The 19735-nt window shown below is 37.2% G+C and overlaps 1 protein-coding gene across 1 annotated transcript; it reads right to left on the bottom strand.

The window, feature by feature from the left end:
* Positions 1 to 260: 260 nt before the first annotated feature.
* LOC144083311 (sodium channel regulatory subunit beta-4-like) lies at positions 261 to 19267 on the bottom strand. Its single transcript, XM_077611039.1, has 8 exons — positions 19234 to 19267; positions 13688 to 13747; positions 10404 to 11361; positions 5924 to 6099; positions 5612 to 5831; positions 5403 to 5532; positions 4982 to 5069; positions 261 to 4436 (listed from the first exon to the last, which is right to left on the bottom strand). Exons 3-8 carry the CDS (start codon positions 10462 to 10464, stop codon positions 4407 to 4409), a joined length of 705 nt encoding a protein of 234 aa, XP_077467165.1. The 5' UTR covers positions 10465 to 11361; positions 13688 to 13747; positions 19234 to 19267; the 3' UTR covers positions 261 to 4406.
* Positions 19268 to 19735: the final 468 nt, after the last annotated feature.

Below are 19735 nucleotides of genomic sequence, written 5' to 3'. Positions count from 1 at the left end.
AATAAAATGACTTTCCCAAGTTTTTGTAACCAGCCAAACATGCATAAACGATCTGTTCATATTTTGACAACAACAGTAATTTCACGCAGTGCGTCAGTGTGCAGAAGCAGCCAATTTAACTGACTTGATTGTTTTTTTTAGGTTTTTTTTTAGACCTAATTTGAAATGTAAACATCTCTACTAAACCACGACAAACTGGTCTTCACGCCTACAATGATTTCACTGTATTTTGTTTTGGAAACAGACGTTGACACTTCAGATTACTCTGTTAATTAGAATCCTTTTATTTACAGTACATAGTCAGGTTTTTTTGACAAGTCAAGTTATACTATAAGTGCATTGTCATGAGGTGAGCATCAGCAGAATGAGAGACAATTGACATTGTGAGGATCATGACTTCAAGAAATCTGGGATTGCGCGTGTCGGTTATAACATATGATAGATGAATATTCAGTTGACAGTAGTATACAGTAATTGGATGTGAAATGCAAACAATTGCCGCAATACTTTAAATTGTACATTTTGTGGTTATATGAGGCAAGAACATTACTGTATGAAACATTTTTGTAAAGTACTAAATTGCTTTTCACCCTCCATCTTAACTCTTAATATTCCCATTGAAGTGCATTGATCATTAATTTGAGCTTTAGATTTGAGTGGAATGTGGGAGCAAACTTGGCAGTGTGGTCAGTCATGAAGTATACTTATCTAGATTTTTAAAAATCACAATTTCTCCTTATTTTGATCATTGCAGTTCATTCGAGATATATACTATATTTAAAAAGGTACTAGTGTAACACTATATGTTGGCAGACATGGGACTCCTGGACTGGCAGTGTGAGTTCCAGCTGCTGTGGCAGTTTAAAACATTTTACCGTTAGCATAAACATAGTGGTCAATCCCATTCTTAAATCTTTTGCCTTAATACGGTAGGTAGATTATTCAATGGCAGGGCTTGTGCCTCTATTTAGCTGTCAATTTGAAGTAATTTCATTCATGTCTTTGTGCTCCGTTAGCCAATAACCTTAAAATTTCATATAAAGGATTAAAATATGTGACCATAAACTACCAGACAAAAAAGTAATTTGTGTCACTTTTAGGCATATGCAGAATGAATTGTTACACGTACTATATTATCTATCGTCAAGTACATCTATACTGTGAAAATACTACTTTTTGCCCTATGTATTTTTCTCTATTATGTACACATTTCATTAACTAATTCAGTGAAGACTACAAGCCTCTCATGCCAACTTGGATGAGCGGATATGATACAGAATACTATAGTTTGTACTGCAGCAATAGTTGTACACGCTCAACTTTCATGGAAAAAGACACAACGGCTCAGAAATGAAGAAAGGGACAAAAAGTGTGAGCGGATACGTTCACATCTGATGTCAAGCTACATACAAGAATCATGCTTGCACACCTGACATAATTCATTATGATTATTATTTGGCTGATGTAAACATTGGCCTTCTGGTAATAATAAATCACCATCATGATCATCTCTGTTGTAACTTTACAAGTATAAATATTTCTATCCAGCCGGAAAGTTAATTTATTTCCTTATCAAGTCAAATCCCATTTGTAAGCATGCATGCATTTGCAGTATGAGCAGCATACCAAAATAAAATGTGAGGTCACTGCAGACAAGCAAATTGGCTTATCGGGGAACAAAAATATGTGCACCAAATGGATTTAATGGTTTTGTGCGCATTGCGTCTGAGGTATGACAAATGTCCAACCCCACCATACTGCCTCTCCCTGCATATTTGCAGGATATTTTGGGTGGTTTGCATCCTTATTGCATCAATTGTTTGTGTTTGTTCTCATACTTTCATGTCACCAATCATAAATTACATAAAAAGTATTGGTACTGTATGTACTATTAAGAAAACACGCCATTACTATTTTACTGTATGCTTGAGTGTTTTTGTAGGTATCACAAAAATTAGCAATACTTTATGATGACAGTAAATGTCAACATTTGTAATCTATAAATTGGTCCCTTTTTCATATGGTGCTGGATGGACTCCCTCTCTCTATATAAATATATTTATTTATATATATATATATATATAGACTGGCACAACTTGGCTTCATACTTGTTTTTGTAATTAGTCCTGTTTTTGCAGCCACAACTTTTCAGGATGACTTTTTATAATATTTTCTATGTGAAGAAATCTTTGGAAAGTTGGAAATGTAATGATATACTCTAATATAATTTGGGTAAGATGAAAACATGAGATTCAGGAGGTCACAATGAATTGAATAAGGGTGTTAAAATCAATTTTTCCAAAAGGTTTAACGGGCTGTACACTTGGTGATACTAGTTGATATCAACATTCATTGCTAGATACATTCAATGAGACGACTTGGACCTGTTGCAATTACAGTATTTTCTTTAAGTACATTTAAGATGCTAGATCATATTGTTTTTGATGGGTTCTATTTTCTCAAGTAACATGACAGATCTTTAGTATTCTAGGTAGAGCCAGAAGGTATTCCACTTCCTTGACCCAAGTCAAATAGGAATTAGTAAGCATTGGATATATCTAATGTACAAATCTATTCAATGCCTGTGTTATTTTACCAGTGTCTATACAATGCCTTTGATAGGTCTTGTGTCTCGAACGCATTTCTAAAGTGACTTTCAATATGTTATTGCATAATTATGAGCATATTATTGCCTCTATTTAATGCTAAAAGGGAAAGACTTCAAATAAATAAGAGACCAGGGAGTTAACCCGTGTGAAAAAGATGAATAATTCACCAACTAAATGGCTGCTATTGATTAAATAAGTAAACGAAGAAAAGGGGGCATTCTTTTAAAGTGCTGTATTGTTTGTGTGTCCAGTGTGCACCATTCTCTGGTATGTGGCTACATAAAATATTAGTGTTCGTGTGTGCGTATGGTGCTCAGCTGTCCCTTCTATCTCAGGTATGTGTGAGGGTGTGTGGCCGGCTTGCGTGTATGCCAACTTCCTAAATAACCTCCTGCAGAATTGCTTATGGGGCACAAAGTGGTACTGCTAATGGCAGGATGGCACTAAATCCATTTCCCCCTTATTTTGGTATACAGATAAGCAAAAATCAAAACAAAAACAAAACTATAAAAATACATTAAATCTCTATCTTTTCTCGTGGACATACATTCCTACTTTACCACGAAGAATTAATCAACCATAGGAAAAGAAATATGCCAAGAAATGAAGCAAAAAGTAATAGCCAAACATTAAAATTTTAACATTACCAGACTAATGTTAAGACAGTTTTAGAATACTATTGTTAAATTTACTAGGCCAAATTAAAACAATAGTCTTTAAGTTGACAGACAAAAAGCGATGTGACTGTATATGAAATTTTGAAAATGAAAGTTACATTTGAAAATCTGCCACATATGTCATGTGAGACTATTTTTGTATTCTGAATCATAAAAAGCTAACAGGGTTAAAATACAAACATTTAATGTAACTGTTGATAAGTGTAATTTTTCTTGTTTTTACCCAAATATTTTGATAATTTTTCTTTTTCTGTGTATTGCCATAACATTATAACAAACTTAATTTCTTGATATTCCAACACTATTCCGACCTACTTTACGCTATCAACAGACAATGTTTTGGTGAATGGTTATTTATGACCTCATGAATTCACAAATGCTCCTCCTCTTTTGTAGACGACATGCATGTATAGTGTATTCAAAACTGCACTCATGCTAAAAAAAAATAAAACCCTATATCTAAATAATACATCTATTGACAAGTCAGAAGCAGCATGGTTCAATTCATTCTCTCTAAGGAGCTGTGTAGTACTGGGATTGTCTTGGAGGACTTGTACTTTAAAAAAATACATTTGCTGTGATTTAACTCTCCTGCCAAAAGAGGGAGAAGAAGCAGAGCAGGCACATGATTTGAGAAGCTAAAGCGTAAACCCAAACTCAAAAAGGAGAATAACTGAGAAGAACTGGATCATTCATTTGCTTTAGGAAGCCCTGTTGTCAGTCAAAATCTACTTCTTGGGTTTAATGACCTAAACTGATCCTTGAACGTGGACATTCAAATATTGATTTCACAATTTTAAAGGGAATAAAGCAACCTTTACATAATAATGTGTAGACTTAAAGTTTGTTGTCTTGGAAAAGCAGCAACAACAAAAAAAACAGTTAAATGTCTTTGGAAATGAGTTCATTCCTAAAAATAAAATAGTAGAATCTATCCGTACATCTCTTGAATGTTTTTGGAATGTGGGTGTACTCTAGATCAAGAAAAATCCCTTTCTCAGGGGCAATATAGAAATTCCACAGGAAAATTTAGATATGAACTCATTTTACTGTAATGAATTTTCACTAACCTCATCCCGCAGGTAAGGAAGAGCCATTTCAGCTATATTGCACTTGTCAATTATTTCAATCCCTTTTGGCATTTTTCCTCCTGTTGATTAATGTTCAGGTATTACATCAGGTCAAAAGTACTTGGGGGGGGGAAAAAAACAAATAAACAGTGTATTGATCTAGAGTAGGGCTGGCCAATTCAAGTCCTTGAGTGCCCCTATCCAGTCTGTTTTCCATGTCTCCTTCCTCCAACACACCCGAATCAAATAACCCGAATCGTTATCAAGCTTCTGGACAGCTTGTTGATCATTTGAGTCAGGTGTGTTGCTGGATGGAGACTTGGAAAACAGAGTGGATAGGGGCCCCCGAGGACCGGAGTTGGGCACCCCTGATCTCCAGCAATCAATATGTACTTAAAATAGCGCAGGATTTTGACAATACAGAGTGAACGCTGCAACTCATGGGCTGCCATGTAAACAAGAGTGACCCAGTCTTCTGCATATCTCTTTAAATTCAAGCAATGGTTTAACTGTGCATTTGTATGGTGTACTATTCCGCATCTAGACAAGACAGTCCATTCATTAAGAGTGTATATTATTTAAATATACACAAGCATACAGACATATGCTGTGTTTTTATTCATGCCTTTGGAGTTCCTTTGTTGTCAGCTTTGGCTCCTGTAAGTCCATTTTCGGTATTGTCGTTCCCTGAGGCGTTAACCAGGCATTCTTTACTGCGTAGCAAGGGATAAAACAAAGATTACCCCAAAGATGCAACAATAAAAAGTGTAATCATTACTCAGAGACACGGATACATTGAAATACTAGCTATGCAAAATATAATTGACTTAAAACACAACATAATTTGAGATACCAATGGCATATTGTTGGCTAAGTGAGAGATTCTAATGCAAACACAATTTCCCAGAACTGTTCGGTTATGTTGTAAAACTGTTGTGAGCAGCGAGGTCGCATTGTATATATAAACCTGATATGACTTGTTTAGGAAAGGACTGTCTGTGAGCTTTGATAGCAGAAAGTTAAAAAAAGTGTCACAAGGAACTTACTTCTTTTCATCATCTTTCAGTAGGAATTGGACCACCAGGGCCTTTATCACCATCACAATGATAACTAAACCAATGACTCCACCCAACACGGAGCCAATGATGACAGTAAGAGTATTGTCAACCTCACTCACTGAAAGCGCAAAAAGACATAAGACATGGTGAGAGATGTTAAAACGATACATGACGTGTGAAGTCAACATGGTTCATACTTTGATCCACCACTTTGAGAGTGAAGATTGTGCTGTGGTTGCGGAACTTTTCTTTGGGGTTTACGGCAAAACAAGTGTAATCTCCATCATCTTCAAATGTGATGTTCCACAGCAGGATGGATATATTGTTGGTCTTTGATGAGCCCACAAACTCGACTCGCTTGTGTTCCACTTTGACCTTGGGTTCAACACCTTCGCTATGAACCTCTCCTTCACATAACTTGACACAACCAAACGAGCTTTGGTTAGAAACGCAGCACAGAGCTGAAAACAGAGGTTCTATCTACATGGGGATGCTCGCAAGGAATCTACCTTGATCATGGTGCCATTGTCGTTAAAATGCCAGTTGAAGGCGAGCTTGTAAATGCCAATGCAGGAGGAGTAGGTACATGGTAATAATACGGTGGAACCATTCATTGCCTCAACTCTTGACACTTTTCCTGTTGACACCTCCAGTCCGCAAATCTGCAGTACTCCTAACTCAAAGACTGTAAAATACAGATGTGGGGGAAAAAGTCTTAGTAATAATAGTTTTAATACAAATAATGCATCTTCATTCATTTCTCAATGCCAGTAATGCACATATTTACATTGAAAGGTGGACATTTAAAAGCTGTTTTGGCAGAAAGTACAATTTACTTATATATATATATATTTCCATGTGTTATCATTCCAATCTCACCATAAGAACATATTGATTATTAATCATTTCTATTAACCATTGGATGCATCTTCTGCTATTTAGACTAATCAATTGAAGAGAGTTGGCAGCAGATAACCCAGTGTGTGAAGTCAAAATGCCGTGGTCCATGTAAATCCTATCACCTTGGTCTTGACTGCAAATCACTCTCAACTGGAAATTAAAATTAATTCGGGGAGGAAGTCAAGTGTAAAATAAGTATAAATTTTATATGATCTATCTGTCCGTTTGTCCATCCATCTTTGTTCTTTGGGCTGGTTTACTGTATGGCATTTGACTGAAATGAAACAAACAACAATGATCAACTAGGGATTCCTACAAAATGGATAGTAATTTTCCGACATTTTAAAGGTTTTAAATGTTTCTGTTTACATTTACGATATTATTGTGTTTAAAGGTCCAGTCATGAGTTGTCATAATTCAATGAAAACTGCAGTAATCCTAACATTAGTAGTTTGGCGTCTGCCTAAACCTCTGTCCTATTTATAAACCCTGTCCTCTCAACACTCACTAACACGGGATCACATTGCACTTTGTGCAAACTGGGATTAACACATGCACAAGACTTTACACCTATTTGTTGGTGTTTTAGAAGTGACATGGGGTCTACAATTTTCGCCTCTGTTCGTATCCATAAAAAAACTGTTCGTGCAAAGGTTGCACTTTTTATAGTTTTAATAGCAAAAATAGTTTTTATTCAAAGGACACATGAATGCCAAATGTTAATGAAAAGAAATATGTGTTTGTTTTCACACCATGTGTCAGATCATAGTAGTCTTAGTCATTGTTGGGCTCTAATTCATGACTAATCCTACCCTTTCATCTTGACTTTTACCACTGGATATTTTTATCTCCTGTCTGCAATCAAGATGACCCGTCTTCAATATCAACAAGAGCTGTTTGAGTTCACCTTGTTCTTTTCTCTTCTTTCTCCTTGATCTTGTCTCTCTCAGTGGACTTTGACTTATCTCTGCACCACCATTACTTTTAGCTTTTAACTTAGCGTCTTGTTGTTGAGAGAATGTATCCTGCATGGATGAATGTTTGAGTGGTTATAGAAAAAGGACGCTGAAAGGTGGTCCGCTTGTGTATTTTTAGATTGATATAATTGTTATCAATGACCACTCAAGGATTCAAAATGCTTCCATGATGGGAATCGCTCTGAATGCCTGGGCATGCATTTACAGCCATCCATTTTCTCTGTAGGTCTTGTCCTCACTAAGGTCACGGGTGAACCTATTATAGCTGACGAAAGGCCATCCTGCTTAGTGCCGTGAGTTCCAGCTTCTTCCAGTTAATGCACAGTACATACTGCTTACAAAACCAATTTCTTTCCTTGCCTTTTCTTTCCTATTTTAATAGGAGGAGGCATATTGATCTTTCAAGCGATAATCATGGCAATTGGACAAATTAAATCCCTAAGTCAAGGTACCAATGTATAACAGGGATAAAATGTTTTAAAAGCTGACCTAGTGTACAAAGCAATGTGTTTTAGGAAACAATGACATCTTAAAAAGTAATTGCTTCAAAAATATATTCACAATACATGCAACATTTCAGAGTCCACAGCAAAATGATTGACAATTATCCACTGTTCTAGCCTGCTGATCTCAGAGTTTTCCTTTCTTTCCACAATTTCTTATCATTTAATTGCTCTGCATTAGGTTCACCTGCATGTATTTTTTTTACATAAGCGCCATTATCGAAAACAGAACATCGATATCTGAATCAGTTTAGCTAATAGAACAAAATGTCTTGTCCTTGGCACGCAGTCAAGGTGATGGGTTTTATTTAAGTAGGCCATACATTGAAGGGTTAATGTATTTTCAAGCAAACCCACAGAGAACTGGGCGAGGACACAATTACAGCCCAGAGAGAGCGAGCGGGAGGAGGTGAGGATGTGCTGCTGGGAAGCATGGAAAGAAAAGGGAAAGGATGGTCCCAGAAAAAGGGAAAAAGTGGAGAGATGAGTGCAGATGGGAAGGAGTCACCAGGAGAGAGAGAGAAATGAATAGGACTGTGTAAAGGGGAGTAACATTTATTTTCCAAGGTGACTGAATGACAGCAGAGCTGACAATTTCAGCAGCAGCCAACTAACGCAATAAATGGAACTTTAGTAGTTAACATTGGCAGGCATGTGCACGTTCAGATTTATAATGTATACTGAGAAAATGTGTGATCAATACTGCAGTCAATTCAGAATGATTTAATCAATTTCAAACAAATTATGGAAAATATTATCGTCAAGTAAAACATAACCAAGCAAAAAAGGAAGACTTTTGTCAGGGACTACGACCACTTCTCGATAAAGACCTGAACAAAAGTCTACAAAAACCTAAACACCAATCATATTTTTGCGATTGGCTGGCCACTGGGATAGGCTCCAGCACCCTCACAACCCTTGTGAGGAAAAGGGGTATGGAAAAGGAATGAATCAAAAATTGAGGTTTTGATCAAATAGAAAGTACATGAGGAATTTGTGCACGTTGTGGTGAAGCTTTAAATATCATTATACTTGTATAATGACAATATATAGCATTCAATTAATTTCAAATCCATAATCAGCAGTGATCCGTTTGATATATCATTATAAAGTTACATGGCTTTAAATTAATTTACTGAAGGGCGCTTAATACGGGAAAAGATGCTGCTCCTGATAGATGATGTAATGTAATCTTTGCAAGGGAAAATGTCACAAATGACAAATTTTTCTTCCACAGTGATGGGAATTCACGACGATTTTAGGCCCTTGATTAGGCAAGAAGAAAGGAAGAGATAACACTGGCGGGAAGAGGAGTATTTCTGCTGCATGTAAAATGGGCAGATGACAAATAAAGGGAGATTAGTGTCCATTCATTCTTTCTTGGAAAATGGGAATCTGTCCTAAGGCAGGTGACCTGGAGTTATAACACAAAAATGCCTTGCATGTCCACTATATCAGAAGCCCCAGGGTAGGAAAGGAAGAATGAATTGCAACTCTCCCACTGGTGAAGCCACATCTGCTAAGTAAAAAGTATTTTTTTATGTTTAATGCTATATTTGGAAATTTATAAATTCAAAAGTCCCTGGAAAACACTGTGCTCAATGATTTATATGTAGCTAGACTCAAACTTCAATGAGTCATGCCTCTTTGGTGGCCATGCACAAATTTGCAGGTATACACACAGTGCGTCAACTCTGGATGAGAGGGTGTGTAGATGTAAGAAGTAGAAGTCCAAGTAGTATCTAGAGTTTGATGAAATATGCTATTTTGATATACATGAAATTATACCAGGAGGCTTGGTAGATGAGTGGATAGTACGTCGGCCCCACAGTTTTGAGATTGAGGGTTCAATCCCAGGGTTGGACCTTCCAGTGAGGAGTTTGCATGTTCTCCCTGAGCTTGTGTGGGTTTTCTCCAGGCACTCTGATTTCCTCCCACATCCCAAAAGCATGCTGGGTAGGCTGGTTGAACACTCTATATTGCCTGTTAGGTGTGAGTGTGAATGGATGTCCATCTCCTTCTGCCCTGCGATTGATTGGTCACCAATTCAGGGTATCCCTATAGTTGGCTGGGATAGGCTCCAACACCCCATGACCCTTGTGAGGATAAGTGGTATGGAAAATAAATGAAATTATATTTTGTTTGTGAGGGGGACAAAAAATTGCAATCAATCAAATCTGTTTAACTAAGGCAATCTGGATCTGTGATGATTTTGTTTCCTTTCGACAAACGCACACGCATAAACAGACCCGATTAGGTAGTCATTTTGGCATCTGTCAATTTGCGTGACTGCGCTGGTCATAAATGTAAAAGAGTTAATGCTGTGGACAATGATGCAGTCAGTAAATAATACTCCTCACATAGCTTTGCACTTGACAGTGTAAGAAGTAATGACTAAGGTGGATGATGTGTGTATACCTCAATGTTTGGACTGGCAACGAGCCACCTACTTATCCTACAATAGAGTCTGACACAGAGGGAGCAGAAGATGCTGATAAGTTGGATGAATACTCTCTATACCACCAACACATTTTAAAGTGAAAAAGCTGCGGTGTCATGGAAAGATGCTAAGTACCACCTGAAGGTATAGAAAGAGGAGTCAAACTCACCCAGCAGCACTGCAACTAGCAGACCTGGCAGACTCCAGCCGGTGTTGTCCAATGACGCCATGACAGCACCTTTCTTGTCCAAAGCCTTGCGTGTGTCCCAAATCTAAATGCTGTACTCTTCCAGTTAAGTTTAGGCAAAACCAAAATGTCTCTGTCTAATGTTTCTTTGGAGCAAGGTGGTCCTGCTTTCAGTCCCTCCCTCTTTTCCCCTCCTGTCCCAGGAAGGAAGTACAAGGACCTCTGTCCAGGCTGGAGAATTCAGATCCCTGCCCCCTGTTTGTGTCCCCGTCTTCCCCTCTCACTCTCCCACTCTCTCGTTTCTTGTCTTCTGGTAGCCGTGGGAATCCAGCGAGCAAATTAAAAAAAGGCAGGGCAGAAGCTGTTTGGCGACATGCTGTGGTGTCAAACAGCTTCAACACTCAGTTAGCAGCGGTATCAGTCACGGAAGCACACCAGCCAGCGAGCCGCACATGGGGGAGACATAGGCTATTGGAGTGATGGACGGAGCATAAAAGGGATGCTGGTGTAGAGCAGCCAGGCAAGCAAGCGTACGTCTCCCCGGCCAGAAAATAGAGAAATGAGTGCGGGAGGTACTGCAGAGGGAGAGGAGAAAAGAGCGAGAGAGAGAGAGAGGGAGAGAGAGATACAGTGGCACAGGAGATTAGGCTTGGGGTGTATTGGAGAGGGGGTGAAGGTGATTTCAGATGCCACATATACACACACGGCAAGCCAGGACAATTTGGCTGAATCAGCCTTACTTTACGAGAGTTAGAGACAGAATGAGTGCTTTGCTCCAGTCATGCCACATGATCACCACTCAATGTCTTACATGCTGCATCCACTCATCCTGTCTCACGTTAATGCGTCTTTTACTCCACACTGCCTCCACCGATGTTGCACTGTCACCGGCTGATCCTGTTAATTGGCACGATGGATCTGTATAAATTCCAAGGTTAACCTGAAAAGACCAAAGTGGAACCTTCAAGGTCAAACATAAAAAGAAAAAAAAACATGGACATACCTTCAACTTATATGTATTCCCTATATCTTATACGTTTTTTTATCATTTCAAATTGTGTACGCCGTATAACAATTTTTTGTATGGGAAAATGATTTTTTTTTAAAAAATACAATCTCGTTTTACCCATTTTGGCTCTAATCCGGATCATCTCGGTCACTGGTCGCAGACGAAAACCTCCTCGTCGATTGCTAATGTTCTCATGCTTTGAGCATAATATGCGCACGCGTCAGTCACTTCTGCCCTTTTCACTATATAGATATAGCGCGTTAGCAAGCAATGTACCCAAACAGTCGACTTGTCAGGGTCATACAGGAGGAGGGGTTGGGGGGGGAAACCCCTTACCGGATGTGAATTGCCTTTTCACTATATAAATAGCACGTTAGCAAGTAATGTACCCAAACAGTCGAGTTGTCAGGGTCATACAGGAGGAGGGGTTGGGGGGAAACCCCTTACCGGATGTGAATTGATAAACATAAACAACGGTTGGATCTGAAATCCAGACCTTTAACCTGATATACAGTGTCATGAAAAAGTTTTAGCCCCGTTCACTAATATATTGTTTAAAAAAATAGTGTTCCCACATTGATGTTTAGACCATCAAACAACTTTAGATAAAGTTAACACAAGTCCAAATAAAATTCCATTTTTTATTTGGAGATAACATTAATCAAAGCGTCTTCCTGCATAAAGAAATCTTGTGAGTCACAGCTATCAAGTGTGTTCATGAGTGAGTTTCTAATACCGATTTGAAATGCTTACAGCTTGTCATAAAGTTTGGAATTTGGCTGTAAAGGCTATCCACAAGTCCTACTTTCCCTATTTATGTACTACCTTTGGATGTGCAGGTGTCGATGACAACTCCACAAGCAGTTAAGCCAGGAAAGTGATGAATCCAGCCAAAGAGGTCAGTCTCTGCATTAAGGGTGTGGACCACTATCCCTCACTGACACGGCAGGGTTATGTGGGTGGTTTAGATTGGATTTATGTAAGGTCTCTTTGTATCGTCTAATCTTGGTGAAGGACTCATTTTATGGGTTCAAGTACGTTTCAGAAAAAGCATGTAGCCTGGGCAGAAAGATGTAAAAGATTTACAAGTTGTACAGGTTAACAATGGCTTTGATGATTATTTTGTTAAGGTGGCACATTAGTAACATTAACTTTCTGGATATGTAAAACAGATATGAGTAAACACAACAAAATGCAAAGTATCAAATTGTTCATCGTTCAATAAATATATCAAAAGCCTTTTTCCATTTCTTGTCGGTATATTAATCCATAAGGAATTCTATTTGTGAACCAGAGATCTTCATATACTTGCATTGAACTTAATTTTCTCTTCTTCTTCATCTTATACTTGTATGGTATACTTGAGAACTGAAGAATATCAGAGCCTCTGTTACATTAAAAAGGACAAGAATCCAATGGTTGAGTATGAATTGTTTTCTTTTGAAGTGCTGTCTCTCTATAAAGGTACATTGATTTGTGGTTTTAACTCATAGGTGCATAAGTGCAGTATCTAATGCAGTGTGGGTATTTAGCTCCACCCTTAGTCACTAGGGAAACAAGCGTACAAGAGTTGTAAAAAGGTTATCGATATGAACTACCATACTATTACTACACTGCAGTGGCGGGCCGTCAGGGCCTTCAAGGACTTCTCTGCTGGCCTAAGAAATATCTGAATCATATTTTGTGCATTGATTTATTGATTATTTTTTATGTGTCGCAGCTCTAGCTGCAGTAGAGGTTTTATAGCCATAAAATAGTTTTTGAGGGTTGGATTGATACGTTGAAGGCGCTACGAGAAAATGCACCGACCGCCACTGCTACACTGTCTCTGTACTCTACTATTGACTGGCAACCAGTTCAGGGTGGACACCACCTCCTGCCATATTCATCTGGGATAATCTCCAGCACCTCTGTGACCCTCCTGAAGAGGAGCCCATAGAAAATGGATGGATCTGCACAGTAGAGTGTCCTTCAAAAGACTATTAATATTGATGGTCCTGTGGCGTCATTGCCGTTGACACACCACTTGACTGCCTTTCTCATCCTGCCTATCATGTAGTTATGGGTTCATACTTCAAGATTCAAATAATGACTGACCACAAGCACATTATTTCGTGCACCTTTATGGGCCACTTATGAAACATGCGTAATAGTATAAACAGTGAATAAAGAGACTACGCAAAGGATTTACGTGTGTATATAAGTCCTGCTGTGTTCTTTCTAATATCTAGTGGCAGTGGCATATGTACATACACACCTGCTCCTGGATAAGGTGACCTTGGAATGCTTGGAAGGCGGGGCAAGAGAGGACATTACACTGATGAGAGGAAGGGAAAAGAGAATATTAGTGAGCTGTGGGAGAAAGTGATGGCGAGAGGAAAGGAGAAATTGGCGGAAAGGCAGGAAAGGTCTGAGGGGAGTCGATGTGACAGGAGGCAAAAGGGAGTAACATGAGAGGGGAGGGTGTGGAGGATCTCTTTCTGGGACGGCCAAGGAGCTGAAATGCTGCAGTGAAGCCACATGGCTACCACACACACTTAAACAAAAACACACATGCAAATGCAGGTCGCAACCTTTTCTCTACAAGAGCAACATCATCTTCCTAGATGTGAACCAACTGACTGACACGCACGCTTTCTGATTAACCTTCCTATCACCTAACGCTTCTGTTCACTCTCTCCTTTACTTTCACTCCCTCCCTCTTTCTCCCTTTCTCTCTCTCTTTGCACCAGCCGGTGAGTGAGCACATTTCAGAGAATATCCTGAGCGTTCCAGTCTCCGCTTCATTTTTAGATCCGTCCCAATCTGAGCATCTTCTTTTTCAACTCACCATGCCATCTGGTTTGTCATTTTGTAGTTTATGCATCTTTTTTTTTTAAACGACGAGGCTCTCCTATCTGATCTGGATAAAACAAAAAAAGGTGAGTCCAGTTTAGGGTTGAAAGTCAAAGTGAAAGTTAAAAGTTTTTCAAATGTTAGCTCTGAAAGCAAAGTTGTCATGAAATATTTGTTAGGCGTTTGTGCATGGATTTTTGTTGTGAATGCTTGGTTGGCCTTAAAGGACACTCACTTGAAAATAGCTGTGATTTACTTGACTTTTAAGTAAACTTTTAATGAAGAGCACTAATATTTCCTGTGCAGAAAGGATATATTATAGAAGCCATGTTTTGTCCCAATATTATTAGTATTACTATATTTTTTGTTGAATTGGTATCATTGAGCTGGAATAGCAATGAAGTCTGAGACATGTTCAGAGATTTATTCATCCATAGAGAATGATTTTATTAATGTTAATTTTAGATTCATGTTTGACATCTGAAGTTGTTTAAAATTTAGTTTTTTAGTTTGCATGCTCTCCCTGTAACCGAGGTTTTTCTTCAGGTGCTTCAACTTTCTACCACATCACATTTCAGATGTGTTTAAGGTCAATTCAAGGCCTGAATTATGCAAATGTGATGTTTGCTTTGCATGTAAATTGTGGTCAGTCTTAAGTAAGCAGGGAGATACTCCAGTTTACCTACGACCTTAGTGGAGGGGAACCAGTGTAATAGAAATGAATGGGTGGAAAGACTGGTTTAACGCAACTAAATGTATTGTAGATTAAGCATGGGGACGATTTACTCATAATTGTCTGATACTAGAGCTGTAAATATTTACCACATGTAAAAAACACAAAACAAAACACAATGACATACAATTGACAGGATCTCAAACACGGATATTTTTTAAAATTATGTTTTGAATATTTAATTTCCATATAAGATGACCAAGAAAATTTATTTTAAGTCAAATGAGGAAAAATATGAGAATTGTCTTTACGGTGAACATTTTTTAATACTAGTTTAGACAACCACAAATGTTAAATTAATTTTTGTATATAGTATTCTGTAGTTTTCAAGGGCATTGGTGTCACTTCAATTTGGTGTTAAAAAGATTCCCTCATTGTAATTTAAAGTATTCTGAGATGCACACTTCCACAAGTAGATAATGATACAGTACACATTGTATCTAAAAATCCAAACTCATTAAATTATAGTGAAGCTAGCAGAGCACTTGGTTTATCTTTAAATGAAATGTATCCGTTGTTTGTGATGAAGCTCTTTATGATGCTATCGTTATACACGTGTAGCAGCATAAATAGTTAAAAGCCAAAATCTGCATGTGTGTTGAAATGCAAAGTAATGCAGGTTGTCCCAGCTGACCTCTGAATGCAGCTTGGCTCAGCCTGGGTTTGCCTCTTGTGGTTATTACTTGATGATGCACTGCAGCAATGAAGCTGCACAAATCCCAAACACCTACGCTATCTTTATTTTACAATCATGTTCCGTTTTCCTCATCCATCAGGCAATATGTGGAATCAATTGTTCAGTATACTGTAAGCTATAGGGCCCACAATGACATTTCTCACTGATGTGTGCTTTGCCCATGAAAAGTATAAAAATTCTAAATTGTGGAAAAAGCAGACATACACTTCTCTGTACTATTTATGTGTGACCCCAACACTCGTCTGTGCCTCTCCCAAAAACTCCGCATAATAGTGTTTTAGACCAGTGGTTCCAAACATTAGTGCGCCACAGACCTATCACACACATGGAGTCATATTTTGATGGAGCAGTATAGAAACAAATTATACCTGCAATAAAAATAATGACTTTGCATTACTCTTGAGGTAGCAACTAAATGTAGTGGGAGCCCTGCATTTCTTTCTTCCCAAAGTTTTAAAGGGAATCTTTCTCCCCTCTGTTAAAATGCAAATCAAGACGTACCTATGTCTTTAAATCTTGTGCTGATGATTACGCCCCATTTATTACACAGCTTTAGTGAATGTGACTGTTGGATAAATACATTGTTTTCTTTTTTTTTGAACACATCAAAAACCAGTTTTTACAACATACACTCACTCTTTCATTGTCTCTTTTTTATTGCTATCATTCAAAAAGGGACAACAATGACTATATATTTAAAAAAAATCTATTTTCACTGTAGTCTTAAAAGGCTACAATTATTCTTATTCTTATTATTATTTTTATTATTAGGTATATCAAATAATAAAACAGTCAAATATGATGAAATACTTTATTTAGATAATGCTTTTTTTGAATATTCCCAGTGCCTAAATTAAGGAAAAATGGAAAACATTCTTAGCCATACAATCACCATGCCATGTTGTGATTACAAAGGCTACATCTTCCAGCAAGCCAACCCATATATCTTTTTATACGCCTACATTTTTTTTTACATGCATCCAAATACAGTATGGTGTTATTTATGTAACAATGTGCAAAACAGTGACCTGATCATTGAGACACAAAACAATGTAATTTGTTGGCTGGACATCATTTGGAGTTATGCTTCTATGACATTCTTCCAGTAAACAATACAAAACAACTAAGAGGCAAACTGTCAATACTCAAGTTCCTTTGAGCACAATAAAAAAGTGCCATATAAACAATGTGCTTATTGCTACACATGCATGCTCTTATGCACTTAGTACATTGTTTTTTTCTGACATAACTGACTTGAATACGTGTTGAAATGTGTTAATTGGTATGCTAACGGATTGTATATTACACGATACATGCGTTTACGTAGTGCAGTATTTATGTTGCAGAACTACCAAAAAACAAAGGCTCTCACCAATTCAGGTAATGCGATGATAAAGTACAATCAATTATGTTTTTGAGCTTTTTGCTATCTAGCGTGATATGAAGATTTACACAATATCACAAACATGTGCATACAGTGTTGTAAAGGATCGGATGGTATGACCAGCACAGGGTTAGAGTACATTAAAATATAACATGACGAGTGAAATTAGAGAACGTGCACTGCACCAGAACCACAACAACATATCGTGCATTCATCACAAATAGGCCTTTTGTGAACTAACTAAAAATAGTTGCAACCCTAAGACAAAGTGATTGTGATAAGAAAATAGAACAAAATAAAATAAAATCCTCTGCTATGAATATTCTAAGAAACATTAGACATAACTTTGCAACATCAATGGTGCATTCGTCTTTACTACATTGGACCCCTCAAAAAACAAAAACAACGCTACTGTACAACACATTTTTTTGTGCATGTATCCAAAGACATGACATTCACAGACACAGCTGAGAAATATTCTAATAAACACTGGATCGACTCTAATCAATTCTGCGTTGATAAGAAATAAAAAGTGGAGAAGCTTGACTAAGACATCAGCAAAAATGCTGGGACAAGCTCCATAGCATATACATTTTAATAGTCAATTACTGCTCATTTTTTTAATTTGATTATGCTTAATGAGCTTTAGGCAGTAGAATTGCTTTTAATTTGGTGCTTTAAAGTTTGGCGCATTTTATATTCTGTTCATTTAATATTATAAGAATAATATTCAAATGCACTATATTTGTGATTTAACCTTAAATCTAATGATTAAGAAGTCAGAAGTTGGCCTAAAACACAGTTACTCCTGAATTAAAATTGTTCATGCGGCCCAGTGCAAAAAAAAGTTTTATAATCATCCCTCGCTGCACCTCATCAAAAAAACTTTTCTAACTGGTGCTAAAAAACCCCAACTGTAGTTTGTCCAACAACAATCAACTGAAACAGACTGTAGAAGGTATTGCTTTCCAAAACAAAGAAATGTCCAAATCATTTTTTCTATCATTGCTAGTGTACAAGCATACAGTATGTATGTATCATAGACATACATTTTATTGTGTTTTTGGAGTGAATTGTTCTATGGTTGATTTCTGGTAGGTACCATTATGTAATTGATAGTTTAGACTGGCAATGGATAGCTAAAACGTTTACCCGATTGTAATTAAGATTAAGATGTAAAGTCTTAAAAATGACAAACACGTCTTTCATTCTCTTTCGTAAAAACACACTCACGTTGACTGAAACGCTCAAATATGCACTTGGAGTGTATTGATTTATTCAGTGGCTATAATGGACAACTAGAAGCCACATATCTTCTGAAACAAAACTGAAAAAAAACTTAAATTCTTTGGCCTCAAAAACAAAGATTTGAAGATACAGTTAAGAGTTAGATAAATACAAATGTGAAGTTGGCCATTAACGTCATTGAACTAATTCTGTTAAAATTTACGAATCCCCCTCTTAATCTCCAAGTAAAAAAATCAGTACAAGAAAAATTATCCCTGAACATAAAGTCTTGTATTTATTTGTGTTCATCGGTAGTGTAGCTCATTCCAAAAATGGCTCACTGGTAATGAATTTTCTTAGAACTTTGTTGAAGTCATCATTTGACAATGTAAACACTTGCACAGATTTATAGTAATAAAGTGATGCTTGTTTATGATTTTTTTTCTTTGACTTTGTTAAAACCTTTTTGAAAGTTACCATAATTCCTACGTAATGCACACAAATTATAATACACATTCAAGCTAATAACAAAAAATCCACCGTATTGCACCTACCTGGGGCTGACAAAAAACAGATGTACTTAGTAATAGTAGTAGTTGGTAATGCCTGCTCGATATGGTTAAATAAAAAAATGCACCTTTTTAAATTGTTTTGAAAACATGGACAAAATTTGCGAGTATTAAATTTTCTCTCATTCTTTGCTTACCTCTATGTAATTTAGGCTTAAGCCATATTGTGGAGAATGTTATTACCCTTGCACCAGAACACATAACGATTCAAAGACTTAGCCTTGATTTAATGTTGATGGTCCTAAAATATTTAAAAGGCTTTATACTGGGTTAAAACACAAATAAAAATAAAAGTCATTTATAAAACAAATGTATGACTGTGTCCACCTTTACTAAAAGTGTGAATTGTTTTGTTTACCAGTGGTGGTGCTGTAGACAGTGCCGCAGGCCATTTACGCTTGTCTGCAAATATCAGAAAAGAGTTGTAGATCAGTGATAGTTTAATGAAATAAAGAGTCCGAGTGTGTGAAGCTTTGGTTTAGAATCTGAAATAATAATCATAACAAAATTGCTCCAAAAGAATATACTAATTTGGAACTCACATGGGGCGTATATGGCTCATGTTTCATCCATTTTCTGCAGTACTTTTTACTCTGTTATGCATGCTGACTCAAAGTGGTAACTAATGTATGCCACTGCCGTTTTAGCAGGACTAATATTGTGAAAAAAAACCCACTTAGACAAAAATCAATTCTATTGCCATCAGCGCTGACCAAGCGGAAGGGTAAAATCGCCACAAGTTTTACAGTAGGAGTACTTTCAAAATAGGCTAAAATGCAGTCTGAACAATTTGTCTCAAAGCCAGTCACATCTAATGAATTTCCGGTCTAAAAAATAATGATTTGACAGAAATCCATTGT

Source organism: Stigmatopora argus, chromosome 10, assembly GCF_051989625.1.
Source record: "Stigmatopora argus isolate UIUO_Sarg chromosome 10, RoL_Sarg_1.0, whole genome shotgun sequence".
NCBI classification, from domain to species: domain Eukaryota; kingdom Metazoa; phylum Chordata; class Actinopteri; order Syngnathiformes; family Syngnathidae; genus Stigmatopora; species Stigmatopora argus.
The sequence above is the reverse complement of the archived record's forward strand: the minus strand, read 5'-3'. Positions and strand labels throughout refer to the sequence as shown.